Source organism: Mustela erminea, chromosome 3 (assembly GCF_009829155.1).
Source record: "Mustela erminea isolate mMusErm1 chromosome 3, mMusErm1.Pri, whole genome shotgun sequence".
Classification (NCBI taxonomy): Eukaryota; Metazoa; Chordata; class Mammalia; order Carnivora; family Mustelidae; genus Mustela; species Mustela erminea.
The window spans coordinates 148,864,679-148,887,667 of record NC_045616.1 but is presented as its reverse complement, the minus strand read 5'-3'; the positions used below and the strand labels follow the sequence as shown (position 1 = coordinate 148,887,667).

At 33.2% G+C, this 22,989-nt stretch overlaps 1 protein-coding gene across 5 annotated transcripts in view; it reads right to left on the bottom strand.

Moving 5' to 3' along the window:
* Nucleotides 1-22,989, bottom strand: part of CDH18 (cadherin 18) — a 986,019-nt gene that overhangs the window by 218,768 nt on the left and 744,262 nt on the right. For all 5 annotated transcript variants that reach the window (XM_032337720.1, XM_032337722.1, XM_032337723.1 and 2 more), the window contains one exon: nucleotides 664-783. In XM_032337720.1, the coding sequence (XP_032193611.1) occupies nucleotides 664-783 (120 nt within the window). The remainder of the gene's footprint in view (nucleotides 1-663; nucleotides 784-22,989) is intronic.

The window sequence follows — 22,989 nt, the reverse complement described above, 5'->3', positions numbered from 1 at the left end:
TGAACATAATCCTATAACGAAATATTGAGTATCCTTCATTCCCACTTTCACATCACATATATGATCTGATTATTTTGGACAGAAAAAAAGAGAGGAAAGAGAGAATTCCTATTTTTTTCCTTAAAAAAAAGTTTACATGTTTTTATCTTTATTTTCAGTAAATTTCTTGTACATAATGCAGTATTTAAAGGCTGAAGAATTTTCTCTCTAGGGAAAAAACCTCAGTTCAAGACATAACAATTCCACCAATGTAATATATAACAACGTATGTGACAATCAAATTCAAATGAATTATGGAAACTCTCAAATAATTATTTACTATCTTTGGCAAAGATTTAAACCTAATATGTAAACACAACAAATGATACACTTGAAGATCTCATTGAATGTAACACTCCATATTTGTTTTAAGCAGAAAGTAATTGATACAAGGATGTGCAAAAGTAAGAAATTTTTACTGGTATAACTGCTGAATAATCAAAATGCTAAAGAAAACAGTGAATTTGCCTTCAATTATTCAATCACATCAAGTTAGAAAAAGCGAGGACATTTTAGAATGTGCTGAAACAACAATGTCTGATGTGGGAGAAGACACAGAAATAAGAACACTGTTTTCTTTTATTCCAGCACACAGGCACACAAATTATACAAAAATGCACTAACCTGTTTTAGGATCTACGGAGAAGTAGGGCTGTCCCTGGAGAATACTGTACACCACACGAGCACTGTTTCCATAGGTAGGGTCATCTGCATCAGTAGCTGTCACCTGCAGAACAGAGGTACCTGTGCATTCAGGAAAACAAATTTTAGTGTGTGGTAATATTTAGCACGTGACTTATACACAGAAAAAGGTTACACTGACATACCTATGGAACACTGTAATAGATGTATCTTACGAAATTTAATTCTTGGTTTATGTGTTAAACATCTGTCCCCTGCCAACAACTGTATCAGATGAGAAGCCAAAAGAAAATATTTGATTTCCAATATGTTAATATTTTTGTGTGTGCGTGTGCCAATAACACTATGAAAGGCCTCTTCTGACACTCACATAATCAGGGGTAGGTTGGACCGATGATCAAGAATCAAACTGGTGTTCAACTGCGAGGTAAATTTAAAGGTAAGGTGAGAACATGCATTATACATTACCTATTATATACCTATTCAGAAAATGGCAGGTCAGATGGTTTGTGATTACAGGGCAATGCGGGTGAGTTGACATGAAATTATCAGTAGCATCAAAATAGCAGATTCAAACCTTTTTCCATGATGTATGCCATTTTTATTTTAGGACTATTAATGAGTGCCCTACCTGGTTTTCAAGGCTCAGTTCTCATTCCTTTGGGTTCTTCTATATAGTACTAACATAATCATCTTTCTACAATGGGTATCAGAATATGCCTATTACACTGTTTTTTTTTTAAATTAAAGTGTACATTCAAGGAATTTATAAACTTTAAAATACTGTATTTTGAGGTAAAATTAGTGGGGGTATTCTGATTATTTCTTTTCTGTTCATATATTTCAAATACTATTTGCATAATTAGGTATATTTATACCATATTTCAGTTATTATCAAATGAAGACTGATCTAGGTATAACAAGACAACCATCTATTAGAGCCATGTAACTCACTGTAAATTTAGTGGGTTAAGAGCTCTCATTAATTCATGAAATGTACTTGATGAATCATCTAATAATGCATACTTGATATTTTATTCTGCCTAACTAGAAAAATTCCACCTGCTAATTCAAGTTATGTAGCAAACAAAAATATTTTCACAATCAAGTAATTCTGTATGAAATTCTGCATTCATCTTGGTATCTGACTATGGAAGCACTGACAATTTTCAGTCTTTAGTTTTAATAAGTACTTCAATTATTTAGGTATGGAACAATTATTAAGGGTCTAATATCTGTTTAACTACAAAGATTTTCTTTTCTGTTGAAATGCAGAGTCAACTTCAAGCAATGCTTGTTCTTTGTCTTCAAGGCATCCTAGAAAAGTTAATAAAATTAGTATGCCTTGTTCTTCTGACAATCCTTATTAGCAGATTATATGAACCTTTAATAGTATGTTCAGATTCTGGTCTCTAAATGGTATTTTACATTGATATTATAAGCAGAAATATGATTAGCAATTATACATACTCAGAAGGGGAGGGCTGTGTGGTGTCTAAAAGATATCTTTAATAATGAATAATAAATCACAATGGTGACACTAAATGCTGTCAAGAATACTGAGAAACTAGGTCACTTGTACATTGCAAGGGGAAATGTACATTTAGCAGATTCCTATAAAATCAAACACATAGAGCGTACAACCCTGAAACTTGTAGTCTTGGGCATTTATGCAAAAGTAATGTAAACACACGTCCACCTAAAGTAGTGCTTGCAAATATTCATAGATATTCACAGCAGCATTATTTGTAGTAGCCACAAACTAGAAATGACCCAGATGTACGTTACTGGGAAAATAGTTAAACAGACTGTGGTACTCGATGGTATGGAATACTCCTCAGCAAAAAAAAAATAAACATGCAGCATGATACATGCCGCAATTTGGATGAATCTTCAAGTAATTATACCCAGTGGAAAAAAGTCAGTCCCAAAAGGTGATATATTATATGATTTCATTTATTTAACATTCTTGAAATGATGACATTTTAGAAATCATTAACAGACTTCCAGTTGCCAGGTGGAAGAAGTGGAGGTAGACTTAGGGGATACTGGTTATAAAAGAGCAACATGATGCATCCTCATGATGTTAGAACTACCCAGTATTTTGATTATGGCATGGGATACATGAACATATACCTGTGATAAATCACATAGACCTAAGCATACATACAAGTAAAACTAGGGAAATCTAAACAAGACTGGTAGATTAAATAATTGTAATTATCTGGCTATGATTTTTTTATAGTTTTGCAAGATGATAATTTTGTAAGATGCTACCATGGAGAAAAATGGAATAACAAAGAATCCCTCCATATCATTTATCACAACTGCATGTGAATCTATGATCTCAAAATTAAAAGTTTAAATACGAAACAAAAATGTTTTCTTGCCTCAGTGATATTCCATTCCGAGAGAGCCTTATTTAGGCTTGTATGTGTACCATGATTTTTCTCATTACAGAATGCACTACACTTTCTGGTTTGATTAAACTTTGGAGATTTAGTTAAATGTATACTACCTCTTACACTCCTAAGTCTAAAGGCAAGGGAAACAAAGGCAAAAATAAACTACTGGGACTTCGAGATCGAAAGCTTTTGCACAGCAAAGGAAAGAGTCAACAAACCAGGAAACAAGTGACAGAATGGGAGAAGTTTTTGCAGGTGAAATTGATATGGTCTAGTAACCAAAATCTATAAAGAACTTACCAAACTCAACACCCAAAGAACAAATAATCCAATCAAGAAATTGGCAGAAGATATGAACAGACATTTCTGCAGAGAAGACATCCAAATAGCCAAAAGACACATGAAAAAGTGCTTCACATCATTCCAGCATACAGGGGAACACAAATCAAAACCACAATGAGATACCACCTCACACCAGTCAGAGTGGCTAAAATTAGCAAGCCAGGAAACAACAGATGTTGGCAAGGATGCAGAGAAAGGGGAACACTGCTACACTATTGGTGGGAATGCATGCTGGTGCAGCTATTCTGGAAAACAGCTTGGAGGTTCCTCAAAAAGTTGAAAATAGAGCTACCCTATGACCCAGCAATTGCCTACTGGGTTTTTCCCCTAAATATACAAATGTGATCTGAAGGGGCACATGCACCTGAATGTTTATAGTAGCAATACCCACAATAGCCAAACTATGGAAAGAACCTAGATGTCCATTAACAGATGAATGGATAAAGAAGATGAATATATATGCGTGTGTGTGTGTGTGTGTGTGCGTGTGTGTGTGTGTTTAGAATGGACTACTATGCTGCTGAAATATTTTGGGTACATAGTACTCCATTCCATACACACACACACACACACACACACACACACTGGAATACTATGCAACTATCAAAAAAACACACAAAATCTTGCCATTTGCAATGACACAGATGTAACTAGAGGGTATTATGGTAAGCGGAATAAGTCAATCAGAGAAAGACAATTATCATACAATCTCACTGATATGAGGAATTTGAGAGGCCGGGTGGGGAGTCATGGGAAAAATGAAACAAGATGGGACCTGGGAGGAAAACAAACTATAGGAGACTCTTAATCTCAGGAAACAGAGGATTGCTAGGGGGGATGGGAGGGATGGGGTGTCTGGGTTATGGGAGGGTTATTGAGAGGGTATGTGCTATGTGAGTGCTATGAATTGTGTAATACTGAAGATTCACAGACCTGTACCCCTGAAGCAAAAAATACATTATATGTTAATAAAAATATAAATAAAATAAAATAAATATTAAAATAAGGGGAAAAAAGTTTCAAGGACTTTTTCTGTGATGTCACAGTTGTTCTATACCTCACATGCATCTCTCCAACCTATTCAGAGAGTATCAGTAGGTAGACATCTACAAACAGAAATTGGTTCAGGAAGAATTTTTGTTGATAGCACATTGAAGAAAATTAAATCTGTAGTAAGTGCCCAGAATAAACTCCAAAAAATATGAAAAGTCCATATTGTAACTACAGTGTTACAAAATTATATTAATCAAATCTTTGATCTGATTTGAAAAATGCTGTTCATATTGGGCATATACAAGAATTACTAAGATCAAAAGAGAGAACAGTATAGACAGAAACATTAAAATAAAGACCATCTTTTAAGAAGCCACACTTATAAAATCCTCAAATTTTAAAATGTTCTCTGGCTTTGCAATAGTTATTTAGGTTTAAATTGTATTTAAGGTCTTAAAAATAGTCCCCAAGCAATCATTCCAAAGAGACAGCTGAGAAAGACAAATAGTCCAAGATCACACCTCCTTTGTGGTATCTGGCTGGGACACCACATGACAAAAAAAAAAAATAAATAATAATAATAATAAATAAAATTAAAAAAAAATCTGCTCCGCTTGGTTTAATGTGTTTATAAAAGTCCAGCCTTGTTAAGTGAAAGTTGAAAGGCATGGATGCAGGGAAAAGTGAAATGAAAAACAACAAGTAAAGAAAAAAAGAAAAGAAAAAAGGTAGCCTGGTAGTGGTGACTAAGTGATGGTAAAAGTAGCACAGAGAAGTGAGCAGAGACAGGATCCAGGAGAGAAAAAGAAAATATATTAACTCTCTATCCTGGTCAGAATGTATGGTCACTGTTACACATCTCTATATAGTCAGTCTCACAGGTGTTTGGCAATTCTGATTACTTGTGTGAAGTAAGGTAGAGCAAATGACCTCTATCACTTTGCTTTGATGGCATCTGAAGGTATCAGACCACCACTGTAAGTACACAGATTGCTGGTCAAAGGGAGCTCACATTTATGTACAGCACAGCCCAACTGAAAGTCAGCCTGCCCCTTGAACACAGTAAGGGCAAAAATAAAGAGCCAGGATGGAAAATGAGTCCCTTGGCTAATTGTTCTAAGAATTGTTCTAAGAATTGTTCTAAGAATTTCTTACCAAGAAGAATTGGTAAGGGGGTTTCAGGTTAAAAGAAAAGAAAATATATATATATATATATATATATATATATATATATATATATATATATATATATGTCAATAAGAATATAAGATATGTATATACATATATAGTATAATATATGTATATATATATATATATATATACACATATCTTATATTCTTATTAACTTGAAACCTAGATGGCAACATTTTAAGAGGCATTAGTGCTTTTAGAAGTTCTTTTACATTAGAAAAAAGGCTTTGGGAAGCCTGGGGGGCTCAGTCGGTTAAGGGTCTGCCTTGACTCAGGTCATGGTCTCAGGGTCCTGGGATTGAGACCTGAATCAGGCTCCCTGCTCAGCAGGAAGTCTGCTTCTTCCTCTGTGTTCTCCCTCTCTTTCTCTCAAATAAATAAACAGAATCTTAAAAAAAAAAAAAAAGTAAAAAAGTGCCTTTTTTTTCATTAAAAATAGATAATAAAAAATAGATCACTTTAGAGTATATGTTAAGGGTTGAATTGTTTCCCCTCAATGTTCATGAATTGGACATCAATCTTATTTGGAAATAGGATCATTGTAGACGTAATTAACTAAGACAAGGTCAAGCTGGAGTAGTGCGGACCCCTACTCTAATATGCCTGGTATCCTTATACAAATAGGAAATTTGGAAACACACGCAAGCACACACAGAGAATACTTTATGTGAAGATTAAGACAGAAATAGGAGTGATTCCTCCACAAACCAAGGGCAGTCAAAAATTGCCAACAAACCACTAGAAGCTAAAGGAGAGACTTGGGACAGAACCTATTCTAGTATTTTAGGAGGGAACATGACCCTGCTGACACTTTTAACCTCAGACTTCTAGCTTTTGCAACAGGGAGACAAAAAAGTGTTGTTTAAGCTACTCAGTTGTACTTTGGTACAGGAGCCTTAGCAAACTAATAAAATACGTTACAGCTACAGTGGAAAGAAATTACGTTTATTCTCAGAATTTACAGGTGTTCTTTCACTGAATCTGGATAACAATCTAAAGTTACAAGTCACAATAAAATGATGGATAATTCCCTTTGCTATTTGATGCCAGCTATATAGTAAGTGAGATAAAATAAAAAGTTAATTTCACAAATTGATAAAATTAAATTAGGTAGAAATTACTGGTATTTGATTATTTTAAACATGAGGCACTACTAGTGATATAACTGTTGACATTTTTAAGTAAATTAATGAAATATATTAGTTATGTTAATGAAGGATTTCTATTCCTCGTTTAAGGTTTAAGAGAAAAAAATCAGTATTTATGTATTCTGAGAAGGGTATCCCACATTAGACAATTCAATTTCTCTACTCATGCCATGTGTCCTAATTATATACATAGTAGAACAGAGAAAATTATTCTTTATAATGTTAGATTTCTAAATAAAAATATATGAAGTAATACCCAAAAGTCCATTAGTCTACTAAAATATTAAAGTATTCTAAATTTTCTGGAAATTATTATATACATTTAGTCAATAGATATTAAACCAATACCCCTATATAACTAGCTTCTAATCAAAGAAAACTTTAAAAGTGCTTTATAAGCTTTCTTAATTTTTACAACCATCTCCCACGAAAAACATAGAAACATTTCCTTTTAAAGTATCATTGGCTACTTAGTACACAATATTTTCATGTTAAATATTTCCTGTGGCACACACTTAGCTGTTCCCATGCTAAGGATTAGTACTTTTCAGCTGATGTTTTATACAAAAAAATCTAAAAAAAAAGAAAAAAAGATTAAAGCACATAAAAAAGCTTTCAAGATATCTTTTCTACTATAAAACGTAAGCCCTGTTTCCTTTGGGAATTGCCCTGTGTCACTCTTTTCATTTGGTTTCTTTTTATACTATGCTTTATAAATCACATGTATTTTGGGGAAAGTTACATATCAATGGTGAAGCAGAAGAGTGGACTTTCTTCAAAGTCTCTAAAGACTAATTTCAAATATTTAATAAAGCATTTTAATACAAGCAAATATTCTCTGAGATTGAAATCATTATGCATGACTTGTTGGAGTTCACAGCCCTGTGAAAATCTCAAGTGAATTAATGTTGAGCAAGAACTTTTGAGTAAAAATCAGCTGAGGATGTGTGAAGGCAGAGAGCATCTCTCTGAAGGAATCTCACAGGACTTAATTCTCAGAAGGATTTTCCAGGGATTGGGAAAAAGCAATAGTTACCAAGATACAACTTAAATTTCATTCTACACAGGAGGACTGTAATTTCACCAACAGAGCAATAACACAGGATTCCAGTCATCGTGTAATTTGATAAAGCTTTGAGTATTCACCCAGGACTCATTGGATTTTTTTAAAAAAGTTGTTCTGCAAAAACACTTCTGAAACATCTGGTACCAAAACAAAAATCACTGTTGTAACCATGCATTTTAAATCATGGTTATCATTAAGTTCTGTGTATTTTCAATTAGATCCCTTTTGTGGAACTGCTTAGTGTAAAATTGCACATTATTCAAGTAAATTTTATATTATAGTCCTTAAATAGAAAAAAAATCATTAAGGAAGTAATACACCTTTACTACCAATGATGTGAAAAACACTCCTTTATATGCCATTCAATTTAATAATGACATTAATCTATTAAGAAAATTACATTTAATGCTATTTTACAGATGGAGGTACAGAGGTTCAAAAGGTTGTGTAGTTGACAATTAGAAAAGGCAGAATTCAAGCCTGGTCCTCTCTGCTTTGGTATATGACATTCTTTCCTCTGAATTCTATCTCTCCAACCAGTCAGGATGGAGTTTAAGAGATCCATTCAGTTTAGTCTTCCACATTTTGGCGTGCATGTACGTTTCCTTGATGGTATGTGATGGCAGTCCAAGTGCATCTGTGTCGGGAGAGGTAGTGTTATATTTCACCCCTCTGTCTACGTGCTCAAAAGCCAAGACATTATATACATTTTATAAAATAAAGATGTGTAGTAGAATAGTTAGGGGAAGCATTTGCCTGGTACTGACAACACCGTTGTGCTTTTCTGCAGCCTTCCTCACCAACCAAAAAAAAAAAAAAAAAAAAAAACAGATGCTGGAAGAAAACTGCAATACTGCAATACAGGAAAATTGCAATCCAGAAGAGAAACATGTGTCTACCCCTGTCTCTGTCTACCTCTCCTCCTCCTTCCCTCCTTCTCTTGGCTTAAGATGGTATCTCCGGCAGTGTCTTGCTTTTCTGCAATGGTCATAGCTCCCTCTTTGCTTCCTTCTTCCATGGGTCCAGGCAATCAAGCCCAGCTCCTGGGTCAGGTAACCCTACGCTTCCAGACCTAGGGATACTAAACCCCTTCCCTGGTTGTCTCATGGTTCACGACTTTGTTTTTCACCTCTCTTCATTTCTGTAACTTCATTTCACTATGTAACTTCTGCTCTTGATCGAACTGCCAGTGGATTTTATTTTCCTGCTTAAACTCTTTAACATAGAAGGTATTAACAGGTTTCTCCCCAACCATCCTTCATTGCTTCTGAGTAATGACTATACTTTACCAAATAAAAGGTTAGGCTCTGTACTTGATTCTAATATACTTAGTACTTTTAAATAAAAATCTATGTGTTCTTTATATTCAAACTTTAAATTAGTTAACATATTAGAATCTGATGAACATAATTTGGAGAGTTGTTCATTGTATGCAAAATGAAATTATGAGATCTTTAAGAGAAAATGCTTTTTGAAGTGAAGAAAATTTTCATATATGTATGAAAATATCATATATATACACACACTAATTGAATATTTCAATACTTCTCAGAGTATTCACCAATTATTTATTTAATGTACTGTGTGTGGTAATTAAGACCATGTACTATTGCTGATTTAACATGTTTCTTATAAAAAAATAAAATTGTTTCTATAAATAGCTTTACTTTTCACTGTTTGGAAAGGATTCTATTAGAAAAATTTTTTAAAAATTACCAAATTCACCGTTGTTCTGAATAATGCAATATTGTTTCAGCTGAATTTTCATTCAATAATAACAAAACCGGAAACAAAACCAAAAACAACAACAAAAAAGACAACACAAAACAGAATACAAGGATAAAAATATTTTGTCCTTGCTTGATAACAATGTTGTCAATAAAAGTTCAGAAGAATTTACTTAAAGATTATAGCTTATACTCATAATATAGATACTGTTTATTATATATACATATTTATATAATGTCTTAATATTTATGTTTACACAGATAATTCATATTCAATCACTACCTTTAATCACTGAGTAAAAAACTCTAATTTATTTATTTATTTTAACCAATTAGCTAGGAAAATGAATTTCTAAAATAGCATAGTAGCACAGTCTATGTATTTTTAAAATAGTGAAAAACAAATTACAACTAAACCATATATACATACAATTAGAAGCCTTTCTACTTCTTAGTTCCTATACCTACTCTCACCAGATTCACTTTTGAGTACCGAATTTTGGCCTACTGCTTGTTGTTTCATTAAAATTTAAAATTTTAATTGTATCACAATAGAAAAATATTCATTGATATACCATAACTGAAAATGAAGAATTCACTGCATCAGAGTTATCTCCCAATACCTCTTCCATTATATGATTTAATTACATTATTAATTTTAATTATGTTAGTTACTTTTATCACTATGGATAAAATGGTTAATTAAATTCCTTTATTTTGCCTCAATAATTTTAGGCAGCAAATATGCCCTTAATGATTTCTAAGGAAATATCAATACTTTACCATCTTTTCACTTTTAATTTTTGTCAGTTATATGTTTTAAGTCATTGTAGTATACATTATATTATGTACTTCCTCTACAAAAAATGATTTTTGTAATTTTTTCTATGTTTTTATTTGAGAAGCTGGATATAAATGGACAATGTCTAGGCCATATATAAAAATAGAACTCTGACTCATAATCTGTAGCAAGCAGTCCAAGAAATCAACCTGCTATCTACAATAAAGAACCAGGAGACAGGCTACTTATTTCCATAAATCAGGCATGTAGGAGGTTAAATGATTCTCCTTAACAACAATCCAGGAAGTCAAATGTACAACCCCAAATGACCAGGACCTGATCAATAACTTACGATAACTGTACTTTCTCTGCAATTTTCCCCATTTTCAACTTAAAAGCAATCAGATAAAGCAAAACTCACATTCTTAACCAATCATAAAAGATGCTCTGTTTCTAGGTAGCTTACCTACAGCTTCTCTGTGACAAGAGCTTCCAATCATGGCACACTCAAAACTTTCTCTTTTGTCCACTATAAACCTCTCTCACTCTTCCGCCTGCTTTTGAGCCTCTGCCAAAATGCAAGTGATTGTGTTTAACTCTCTTGTTACAGCAAACTCTGAATAAATAGACTTTGCTCTTTAGCATTTGGTTGGTCTTTGTTTATTTTCATAAATTATTTTTTTAAAAATCAAGAATAAGCACTATTTGATTATATAAAAATATTCTCTGCAAAACCAGTTAATGCGACCCTAATAATCTGAAAAGATGCAAAAACCTTTATTTCTAAGATTTGTCACAAAAATGAGAATGTTACAAGTGTCAAGATCAAATGATTTTTCATAATTCTTAGTGCATGTAGCATATTTCTACTTGTTTTCTAAACCCAATATATTCTTCTTTCTTGAAATCCTGTATAGTTTAGTAATTTGCTAAAGGTCAGAATATGTATTTTTAGAGTATTCCTGCTTAGGCACAGATGTGGCTGCTGATTTTTCCTAATCTTTCCATGTCTGAAATTTTCTGAGTCCTTTCATATCTAAAAAAAAATGATTTTCTCTAATATTTTATAATTTTGTTGCTGGGATTAAAGTAGAATTTTTCATATAGTTTGCTATTGCCTTTTCATTTCTATCTTTGCTCATGAAAACTGTAATATAGAGAAATATTTGTCCTTAAAAATATTTTCTATGTTACATTTTAAAATTTCTTCATTATCCAAGGATATCTGATATGTGGGTTTTCAAATTAGTAAATTAGTTTTCCTGTTTGATGCTTATTTATATTTCTTAAAGTTGAAAACTCAGGTTTTCTTTTGTCCAATATTTTTATTCTCCCTTCCACAACAAAAGTAAAATATTTCCAGTTGATCTCCCATGTCTACTACTGAATCATATAGGTGTTTCTACTTTGCCTGGTTTGTGCTACACAATGCCTGATGTCTCTGGCTTTATTTGTGAGATCTCCAACTTAGTCTTCAGCTATGTTCATCACATAGTTCAGTCCATTGATTATTATTTGTTTAAATTTCAGCATCTTATTTTAATTTTATAAATCTATTTCTTTTTGCTCCTTGAAAACTTTACTTTTTATTTCAATGTACTCTTGCTGTTGTTGTTGTTATTTTAAGATTTTATTTATTTATTTGACAGACAGAGATCACAAGTAGGAAGAGAGGCAGGCAGACAGAGAGAGGTGGAAGAAAGTTCCCCGCTGAGCAGAGAGCCCAATGCAGGCCTCGATCCCAGAACCCTGGGATCATGACCTGAGCCGAAGGCAGAGGCATTAACCCACTGAGCCACCCAGGTGCCCCTCAATGTACTCTTGTTTAATGAATGCAATAAAATCTCAGATTTCAATTAAGAAAAGTAGATTTTTAATTTAAATTGTTCTATCTGAATTATTCCTATTATCTGTAATAGATATTTATTTGATTTGTTTATTGTAAATCCTTTTTTTTGTATTTAAAATATTAAGGTGAAATACTATCTTTAAATGCCCTTACTAACCAAAGTGATCTACAGATTCAGTACAATCCCTCCCAGAACCTCTAAATTCATGTAGAAACAGAAAAGACCCTGAATAGCCAAAGCAAACTTGAACAAAAAGAACAAAACTGGAAGCACTTCACTTTTTGATTTCATAATATATTATAAAGCCACAATAATCAAAACAATATCGAAACAGATACATAGAGTAAAATAGAATAAAGAACCTAGGAGAAAATATAGAGGAAGCTTCTTGACATTGGTCTTGCCAATGATTTTCTGGATATGACAACAAAATATGGAAAACAAAACAAAAATAGACAAATGGAATTGCACCAAGCTACAAAGCTTCTGCACAGCATAAAAAACAGTCAAAAGAGTGAAAACACATTGGAAATAAGAGAAAATATTTGCAAACTATATACTTGGTAAAGAATTAATATCCAAAATATAAAAGAAACTCACACAACTCAATAGACCCCCCCCCAAAAAAAAAAAGTAGTCTGATTAAAAATATGCAAAGGATCTGAAGAGACATTTTTCAAAAGACATGCAAATGGCTAATGAGTACATGAAAAGGTGTTCAATGTCATTAGCCATAGGGGAAATGTAAATGAAAAGCACAATGAGATATGACTTCATATCTGTTAGAATCACTATTCTAAGAAAGATAAAAGATAAGAAGTGTTGGCAAAGGTGTGCAGAAAAGGGAACCATTATACACTGTTAATGGAAATGTAAACTGGTATACCCATTATATAAAGTAGTATAAAGTTTTCTCAAATTAAGAGAACCATCATATGATCCAGTTATCCCACTTCTGAGTATGTAAAAAGTCAAAAGTAAATGAAATAAATGAAATGACTATCTGAAAGACATATCTATACTCTCATGTCATTGCAGCATTATTTATAAAGCCAAGATATAGAAACAACCTCAATGTCTAAATGTCCATCAATAGAAAAATGACTAGAGAAAGTGTAGTAAGAAAATATATATATATATGGCACGTATATGGAAATTGTTCAGCCTTAAAGAAGAGGAAAATCCTGCCATTTGCAACAATGCAGATAAAACTGGAGGTCATCATGCTGAAGAAATAACCAGACAGAGAAAGAAAAATATATTATCTTACTTATATGTGGAATCAAAAATATTCAAACTCATAAAGCAGAGAGAAGAGTGATAGTTTCCAGGTCCTATGGGATGAGGGAAATGGTTGGGATACTTCTGTAAATTTCCCTCACTGGGAGAAAACATAAAGCACTTTGTAAATTGTACCCTCAGACAAGTATAATAAATATTTTCCTTTGTAAATTCCACTGTCATTTCTTTCAGAAAAGCAATCTTATAGTATTTTGTATGTCTTTCCATGACTTTATTTTGGTTCATTCAAAAGTCTATCATGTGATTATGTATATTCTACACAAAACACTCTGCAGCTTCTTCTATACATAATAATATGTCATGGATATTTCCATGTTCAACTAAACAAATATAATTTCAATATCTACATGATATTCTATATTGCTTTTTGATGCATATTTAGATTTTTCTAGTTTGTTGCATTTTTATACCTGTGGAACAAATTATCTTAAAATAAAACAAAAGACATTCAATTTTCTTATATTTGTGTGTGTGTGTATATGTGTTGCTATATACACACGATACTGTGATAAGCTTTCAGAGTAGTGCCCTCTTCCAAAGGAGCACAGCTTCTCCAATATTCCATGGTGCTTTAGAGGAAGAAGGTAATGGATTTAAGAGATCATTTCATTTATGAAGGCAAAAAAAATATCTGATCTGATCTTCTGAGTTCTCTCCTTACCAGTGGAGGAGAACAAGAAAATATTTTCCATTTACTAAAATGGGAAGTGAAGTTAGCTAAGAGAAACTCAGGGGATCTCAAGAGGACTTGCAAATGAAAACAGAGAACAGGCAGCCATGACCATCAAAGACTGATAACTGAAAACTAGTAGGAAAAGAGACATCTGGTAGATGGCACCAGGAATCCAGAATGGCACAAACATTCCTCTTCCTCACTGTGCCATCTTTATCAGATCACTTTCCCTTTTATCTCTGCTTCATTACTGTACCTTCTAATTAGAACTGATCACAGTGTTTTTATTTAATTATTCATCACTATGCTTTTCCCTATGTTTGATCACTATGAATTTACACTGTATCTAATGGTTGAGCTTACCATACCTCATGCTGAGCCTTCTCTCTATACCTGAACACTGAGCATTGCACTTCACACCTGATTGCTATGCCTTTACTCTAGACTGGGTTATTGTTCCTTTGCTCTGTATATGATTGTGAGAAAATGAAGAAAAACACTCAAAATGGTGTCTCAAAAAAGTAATTTGAAATAGTAGAATTAGGAGTCAAATTCAGTGAAAAGTGAGGTTAAATGTATTGCATGTCTGAGTTTTGAGAATGAAATTTCAACATCATATGCCCTATGAAAACAGTGATTTCACACACAAATTTTTTTCAATTTATAAAACTTTACAATAATTTCAATGTATGTGCTTTCATTAAAACATAGGGTCAATAGCATGCATTAATTAATTTAATTAATTTAAGTTGTGTTTATTTAAACAAAGCAAAACATTATCTCCATCAAGAGACATGTCAAGCTCCAAGGCCAATTAATATAACAAAATGCACCACTGGCCATTATGGAAGTTTCATTTATCATATTTTTGCAACTACACACACATGACTTGCATTTAGAACTGCCAAAACTCTGATTGCTTTGTTTTGTATTCCAATTTTGTACACTGAGAGGCATACACATGAAAATCATTCTTTGAATATATTTTCTGAAAATATATTTGCTGAATATATTCAGCAAATATAAGGTTTCTGAATTGAGTCCATCTTATGATGAAAAAAGATATCCCAGTGAAGTATTTTCCATTATAAACTGATCAGTTTTCTTAGGGAAATTCCAAGTCTAGTCTACTTTCATAAGGAGTAAGTGTAGAAACTAAGGAATCAGCAGTAGCATAAAGTGGAATCTGCTGATTCATATACCTCCTTGAATAAAAATGAGAAACTAGATTGGCTTAAGTGGTCTTTTTTGCATTTACAACTAACTTAATTATATATATAAGAAAATATTAATCATTTCTCAATGAAGCAGTAATAAATTTTTACCAGGTATAAGAACAATGTTGTTCAAAAAATTAAGAGGCAATATTTCTTCAAAATATTTCCTCAAAAAAAATCTTTTCTTTGAAAAGGGTCAATATGTAATTATTCAATAAAGATTGACAGACTATGATTTCAAGTGATGTGGTTATAATAATATTACAAAAGTAAGACAGCGAAACTTCTGGTATCCTTCTTCAAGAACCCTTGAAACTTGCACTTTTATACTAGTGAAATGCTGCTCTAGGAGTCCATATGAAATATGTTCTTGCAGTCATTTCATTTCACTTTGTAAATGTTTCCTTTGCTGTGTAGAAGCTTTCGTAGTTCAATGTAGTCCCGGTCGCTTATTTTTGTTTCTGTTCTTTTGTCTTTGTTATTAAATCCAAAATATCATTACAAAGACCAATGTCAAGGAACTTACCCTTATGCTTTCTTCAGGAGTTTTACAATTTCAGGTATTTAATGCATTCGAGTTGATTTTTGTTTATGATGTAAAATAATGATCCAGTTTCATTGTTTTTCATGTGGCTGTCCAGTTTTCCCAACACCATTTATTGACGAGAATATCCTTTCCCCATTATATATTCTTGGTTCCTTTGTCAACAATTGACCATATATACATGAGTACTTCTGGTCTCTCTATTCCATTGATCTAGGCATCTGTTTTTTGTCAGTACTATACTGTTTTGATTACTACAGCTTTGTAATATAATTTGGAATCAGGAAGTGAGGCCTCCAACTTTGTGGCACCCCCCCACAAAGATTGCTTTTGCTATGAGGTGTCTTTTGAGGTTCCATGAAAATATTTGTATTGTTTGTTCTAGTTCTGTGAAAACTGCCACTGACATTTTATTAGAGTTGCATTGAATCTGTAGGTCACTTCAGACAGAATGGACATTTAAACAATAGTAATTCTTCCAATCCATGAACATGGAATACCTTTTCATTTATTTGTGTCCTCTTCAGTTCATTTTATTGATGTTTTACAGATTTCAGTTCACAGATCTTTCACCTCCTTAAATTTATTCCTTAGTATTTTCTTCTTTTTGATGCTCTTATAAATGGGATTGTTTTCTTAATTTATATCTTTCTTGTAGTTCACCGTAAAACGGAAGCTGTTTTGAGCCACTAGGTTGTGGGTTGATCTGTTACAAAAGACTAGCTAACCAACACAAGAGATAAGTTATGAAAAGAAAAAGGTTGTGAAAATTAGAAATTTTTGTTCAATTTTCACTCTTATTAGTTGTCCAATGTGACTCCTCACAGGCACTTTTAATTTACTGTGTAGCATAGCAGTGTCAGCCTCATTTCATTGAAATTAGTTGCTTCTGAAGTTATGCCCCAGAGTAATGATTTTAAAATGGCTACTAGAAACCTGGAAGCTATCCAGGGTGAAGCTCCCAAGATGTTTGGCCAGAACTAAATCAGTCCCCCAACAAGCAGTGCAATAAAGTAAGCACAGCTGGTGTCTCTTCTTGTTGCTCTGCAACAAAGAACACAGCTGCAAATGGAAATAGGCCTGGGAGTTAGAGATTGGAGAAGAACAAAGACATGAAAAAGCGTAGGATGTTTCAATGCATCTCCAAGGGCAAGGCACCGTGTGGTTCTTGAGGGTCATGCAGTAAAACTTCTTATCTTTTTTTTTTTTTTTAATGCCAAACTAAGAATCAGTGCTCCACTGAAGTTGAAGCTTATAAATTACATACTTATAGTCTTAATAAAATGTAATATTTTGGTCTCTCTCCCATAAATTGAGATCTATTATTTCTATAGTCTGTTATATCTTAAATATTAGTAAATTATTTTTACTTATAGGTATCTTTTATTAATATACAGAAGAAAAAAAGTAGAGATTTCTATGATTCCTTATAGATACACTGTTGTGAAAAAAAAAAAAAGATGTGAAATTTACTTTCAGGCAAATCACACTGTGATCTAGTATATTACTCTAGAAACAATTGCTAGATATAAAGTAATTATTTTTAAAAATTTAGAGTGACTGAAAAATAACTAAAACTTGACTGAAAAACAATTAAAACACATCAAAAACTGTTTATTCTAGGTAAAAGGAAGACTATAATTGCAAAAAATTGGGGTATATTTCTGTAAAAAATGGAAGAGGCAAAATTATCCTTTAAAACTATTATTTTTTTGAAGGAGTTGCTCAATATACTTGATAAAACACCTTTACCAGCTCTTTATAACAATATGACATTCCAGTATCACTAAAGGTCTTGAGACACTTACAATGTCCTTTCTGAGAATGGCAATGCTGTTTACGAGTACCTTTCTCCTGATACTATTTTCATTTCTTAAACACCACACATGCACTAGACCGCTGGCTCCAAAAGCAGGTGTAATTTCATCCCACAGTTATTTTCCTCTTTGTGTCACAATAATCAGTATTATTTACTTTTTATTTCATATTCTTAAAATTAATCTCTGAAGAACTTAGACTTTTAATCAAGTTATGTTAAACCAAAAAGTTAAATAAGTACTTCTTTAAAGTTCTTTGAATGACAAAGAAGAAAATTCTTGTATAGAATAATTGCTAGGAGGTGGTAAAGTCATAAAGACTGGCATGATAATGTACTGCATACCAGAAGAATAAAAAGAAAGAAAAAAATGTTAAACATTCATTGATAAAACGTGTGCAAGTGTCTTCATGGACCTATCCAGGTCCATAATATTATGTCATTCTGTCCACCCACGTTCATTTTGTTTTATTTGAGGTATTTTTAGGTAAGTAAAAAAAAAAAAAATTTGCAGTAGTTACAAGGCATTCATCATAAATTAAGTGGTCCTATTCTAAACCAACACTATAACAACAAACGGATTTTCTTTTTTTAAAACGAGAGTCTTAATGACTCTCTAGTAATCATACAGTTACACTTCGTTCTGTGCGCACAAATAACCTTTATTCAATAGTGTACCTCACTGTTTTCATAATATAATATATTTTAATATGACAGTTAATGTTAACCATGAAAATTGGTGACCTGGGCATATAGAATTGGTTTTGGTCATAAAATATATGAGTATTCTAAGACTATGAGATTCCCTTTGGAAGTGACTATAAATTTAACAAGTAGCATATTCTCCAATTCATGTTTCTACTTTAAAATGCGTTAAAAAATTCTTCCCTGCAGAGAGCATTTGGCAATGTCTGAAGACACTGTAATATGGTGGTGATAGAAAGGATGCTACTAGCATCTAATGTTCGGAGGCCAGAGATGCTGCTGAACATCCTACAAGGCATAGGGTAGTCCCCCAGCAAAGAATCATCTATCTAGGGATGCCTGGGTGGCTCAGTTGGTTAAGCAGCTGCCTTCGGCTCAGGTCATGATCCCAGCGTCCTGGGATTGAGTCCCACATCGGGCTCCTTGCTCCGTAGGGAGCCTGCTTCTCCCTCTGACTCTGCCTGCCACTCTGCCGGCCTGTGCTCACTCTCGCTCTCTCTCTCTGACAAATAAATAAAATCTTAAAAAAAAAAAAAAAAAAAAAAAAGAATCCTCTGTCTACTATGTCATCTGGTGGCAAGGTTGACAAAGCCTGCTGTAGAGGGGTATGATTCCTAGATAATAGTTGAAATTACACGATGTAAACCGAAGAGGTAAAGAAAAACATTGTATTAAAACATGCATCTAAAAACACTCATTCATTTTGCACCTTTCTTAATTAAATCATCCAGGATGCCACAGACTTTGCTGATTATTATTATTCACAGAAACATGCAACCGCATTTTGCTTTAATCACTGGTAATAGAGCACACAGCAATTACTTGGAGGCTTCATGACTATTACTTAGCATGAAAGATATACAAGAAACAATAATCTGATAAACACTTGCTCACCCAGGGGTCTCTTGTGCTGTCTTCTCTGAATTCTCATAGCACATTCAGCTAAACTGTAAAGGGAATTCACCATTTGCATGACAATCCTGTTTATTTTCCCCTTAACACATGTGCACACATGCATGCGCACACACACACACACAAACACACACGTGTAAACACACACACGCACACACACAAACATTCCTAAGTAGAACATAAACCCAGAAGGAAGACAAGATTTTTTTTCATCATTGTATCTTCTATGTGGAGTCCTTGTCTAACTAACAAACCCCTGCACACTATGTGAGATTCATTGAGGACATCTTCTCTAAATTTGCAAGTGAATTCCCTGTCCACTTTATGGTTCCCTTATATTTTGCTTATCAAACACTATATTGAGATTTTCTGTTTATATGACTGTAGTCTGTTCAAGTTTAGGGATCTTGTTACCTTTTTCTTTCTTTCTTTTTATTTTTTTTCTTTTCTTGTTTTTTACCATTTTATCACTAACCACTATTATTTCTCAGCACCTAAAAATGACTTCTCTCTCTCTCCAGAAAGAATTAAAGTCATAAAAAAAGACAGTTTTTTTTTAATGGCTAGGTAATTCAAAACCCAATTAATCAGTTTGTCAGACACCATATGCTGAGAAAAATTTTTGTTGTCACCTGTCTACAGTTCTAGCCATTATTAGTATTAGAAACCTATATATCTTTAAGTATTACTGTTATTTAAAGTGGTTTTTTATCATAAGCCTGCATTTCACTTTTTATTATCACTATATATATATGTGTGTGTGTACATATATATACACACACATACATATTATATATAGTTTTTAATAAAGAAGAATGCATTTCTCTGATATCAGATAAAACCACAACCCATTTTTTGAACTAAGTGCCTTCACCAGTATGTTTCTTTTTTTTTTTTTCAGTATGTGTGTTTCTTTGAGATAAGTCCTAGGTGCACATACACTGTATAACACACACTTATCTGTCTAAAATAATCCATTCCACATGTATTTCTGAAAACTTTTTTCTCATTAAAACGATATAGATCTTCATACGTCACTATATACATACAAATTCATTCATTTTAGGACTATATAGGTAACCTGTATATGTTTGAAAAGTCATTTACTTGAAAACTTCCTTACTAGTAAACTTTTCAGTGTGTTTCCAATGTTTTGCTATTATGAATAACACTGTGATGAACATCCTTTCACATGTATCTTTTTAAAATTTGTTTGTTTTTATTATTATTTATTTAATTTATGTTAGTCACTGTACAATACATCATTAGTTTTTGATGCAGTGTTCCAAGATTCATTGTTTACATATAACACCCAGTGCCCCATGCAATCCGTGCCCTCCTTAATACCCATCTCCAGGCTCGCCCATCCCCCCAACCCCCTCCCCTCCAAAACCCTCAGTGTATTTCTCAGAGTCCACAGTCTCTTATTGTTCATCTCCACCTCCCACCCCCCTTTCACTTTTTCTTTCCCTCTCCTAATGTCCTCCATATTATTCCTTATGCTCCACAAGTAAGTGAAACCATATGATGACTGACTTTCTCTGCTTGACTTATTTCACCCAACATAATTTCCTCCAGTCCCATCCATGCTGAAGCAAAAGTTGGGTATTCACCCTTTCTGATGGCTGAGTAATATCCCATTGTATACATGGACCATATCTTCTTTAGCCATTTGTCTACTGAAGGCCATCTTGGCTCTTTCCACATGTATCTCTGTGTAACCATGTGAATGCATCTCGTGGTCTATAATCCATGAGACCATGAGCTCATGCGGTCTATAATCTAGATTGTGTAACAAAAGGATATATTCTCAATTTAAAATACTGTTAAATTGCTATCCAAAACAACTGTGGGACTTCACCTGTCTGTTAATGGCTCTGTACATTAACAACTTTGTGAATTATCAGACTTGTATACTTCAGTAGGTGAATGTTTGTTTCTCCTTCTCTTTCATGGTTTCTTAAATTACTAATGAAATTTGAGGTTTTTCTTTGAATAATTAACACATATCATTTTTCTGTGACTCTCCTGCTAAAGTAATTTCCCCATACTTTTATTTGATTGTGACATATTTTTGTTATTAAAAAATCCCCTTATGTAATAAAGATTAGTTCTCTGTCAGCCAGGCATGTTAACCGGTATTTTAGTTCATCTTTCATTTATTAGGTTTGGCATAATTATTTGACACTTGTATTTTCAAATGTTTATTTATCCAAATTCATATCTTAGTGATTGATGCTTATTGCATCTTATCTTACATTAGAAAAACCCTTTATATACGTGTTTGTTTTTTGGTTTTTTTTTTTTTTCCTTTTTTTTTTTTTTTTAATTTCCAGCATAACAGTATTCATTATTTTTGCACCACACCCCGTGCTCCATGCAATCCGTGCCCTCTATAATACCCACCACCTGGTACCCCAACCTCCCACCCCCTGTCCCTTCAAAACCCTCAGATTGTTTTTCAGAGTGTTTGTTTTGTTTTTTAGTGATTGTGTTTTCATAAGCAGATTCAAAGTTTCAGTTTTTATAGTTTAATCACAGATTTATTTACTAGGAACTCTGCCCTTAAGTGTGGGGGAAAATCACACTATCCTATTGTCTCAACATCATGAGCACACTGGTCCTCCACCTGAACCCACTCCTGAACTCAGTTAATGAGGCTACTTTCCACTGCTCGACAGCCCCATTTGTTTCACTGTGCACAGTATCTGCAATCACAAGGTTTTTCAGCTTTTGGCACACATACCTACATGTAAACTGTCCATTGTCTTTATCCACACTATATCTACTGTACACATTTTGGAGTTGTTAGAAAATTCTTTTTCTAAAGTATATCCTTATTGGACTCCCTAGGGATTAGATTTCCAATATAAATAAATGTCTATTTCCTTACTCTCGGGCTATGTAAGATTAATTTTCTTCTTCATGGTATGTAGCCATCCCCAAATCCAATTCTTTAAAACAAAGAGGAACATCATAATAACATCAAACTTATCCTCACAAGTCAAGAAAGGAAACCCCCACTTCTGACTCATTAAACTGCACAGATTCTGGGACATCCAGTATTTTTGTTATAATTGTTCCATAAATAGCCTGATCCAGATTTTATATTTATAACTATATTAAAAAAACTGGGAACTTAAAGGCTGAATCTGTCTCTGGCTTAGCAATCTTTTCCAGTTGTACTTCTTACTAGCCATGTAGTCTTGGTCAAATTATTTAATTCTATGTATCAATTTAATCCTCTGCAAAACAAGGATAATCATAATGGTGCCCTTATGATGTGAGCACAAATTACTACAAAGTACATCCAATGCCTGGCACATAGTAATTGCTCAATAAATATTCCTTGATTTTGTTTCAGTGATCATTACCATGATTGCTTTGACAACCTGTAGTCAGATCCTGGCAAAACTAACTGGTTGTTTTGGGGTGATCAACTTTTGATTTTCTGCAGAACTCAAAGTCAACATTGAAATGTTCAATTTCCTTTTCCCTGCTGATCAAAACTTCTATGAATGCAATTGATTCTACAGCTGATTGCAAGCAAGATTTAAAAATCTGAATTCAGGGGAGGTGAACCATGAGAGACTATGGACTCTGAAAAACAATCTGAGGGTTTTGAAGGGACGGGGG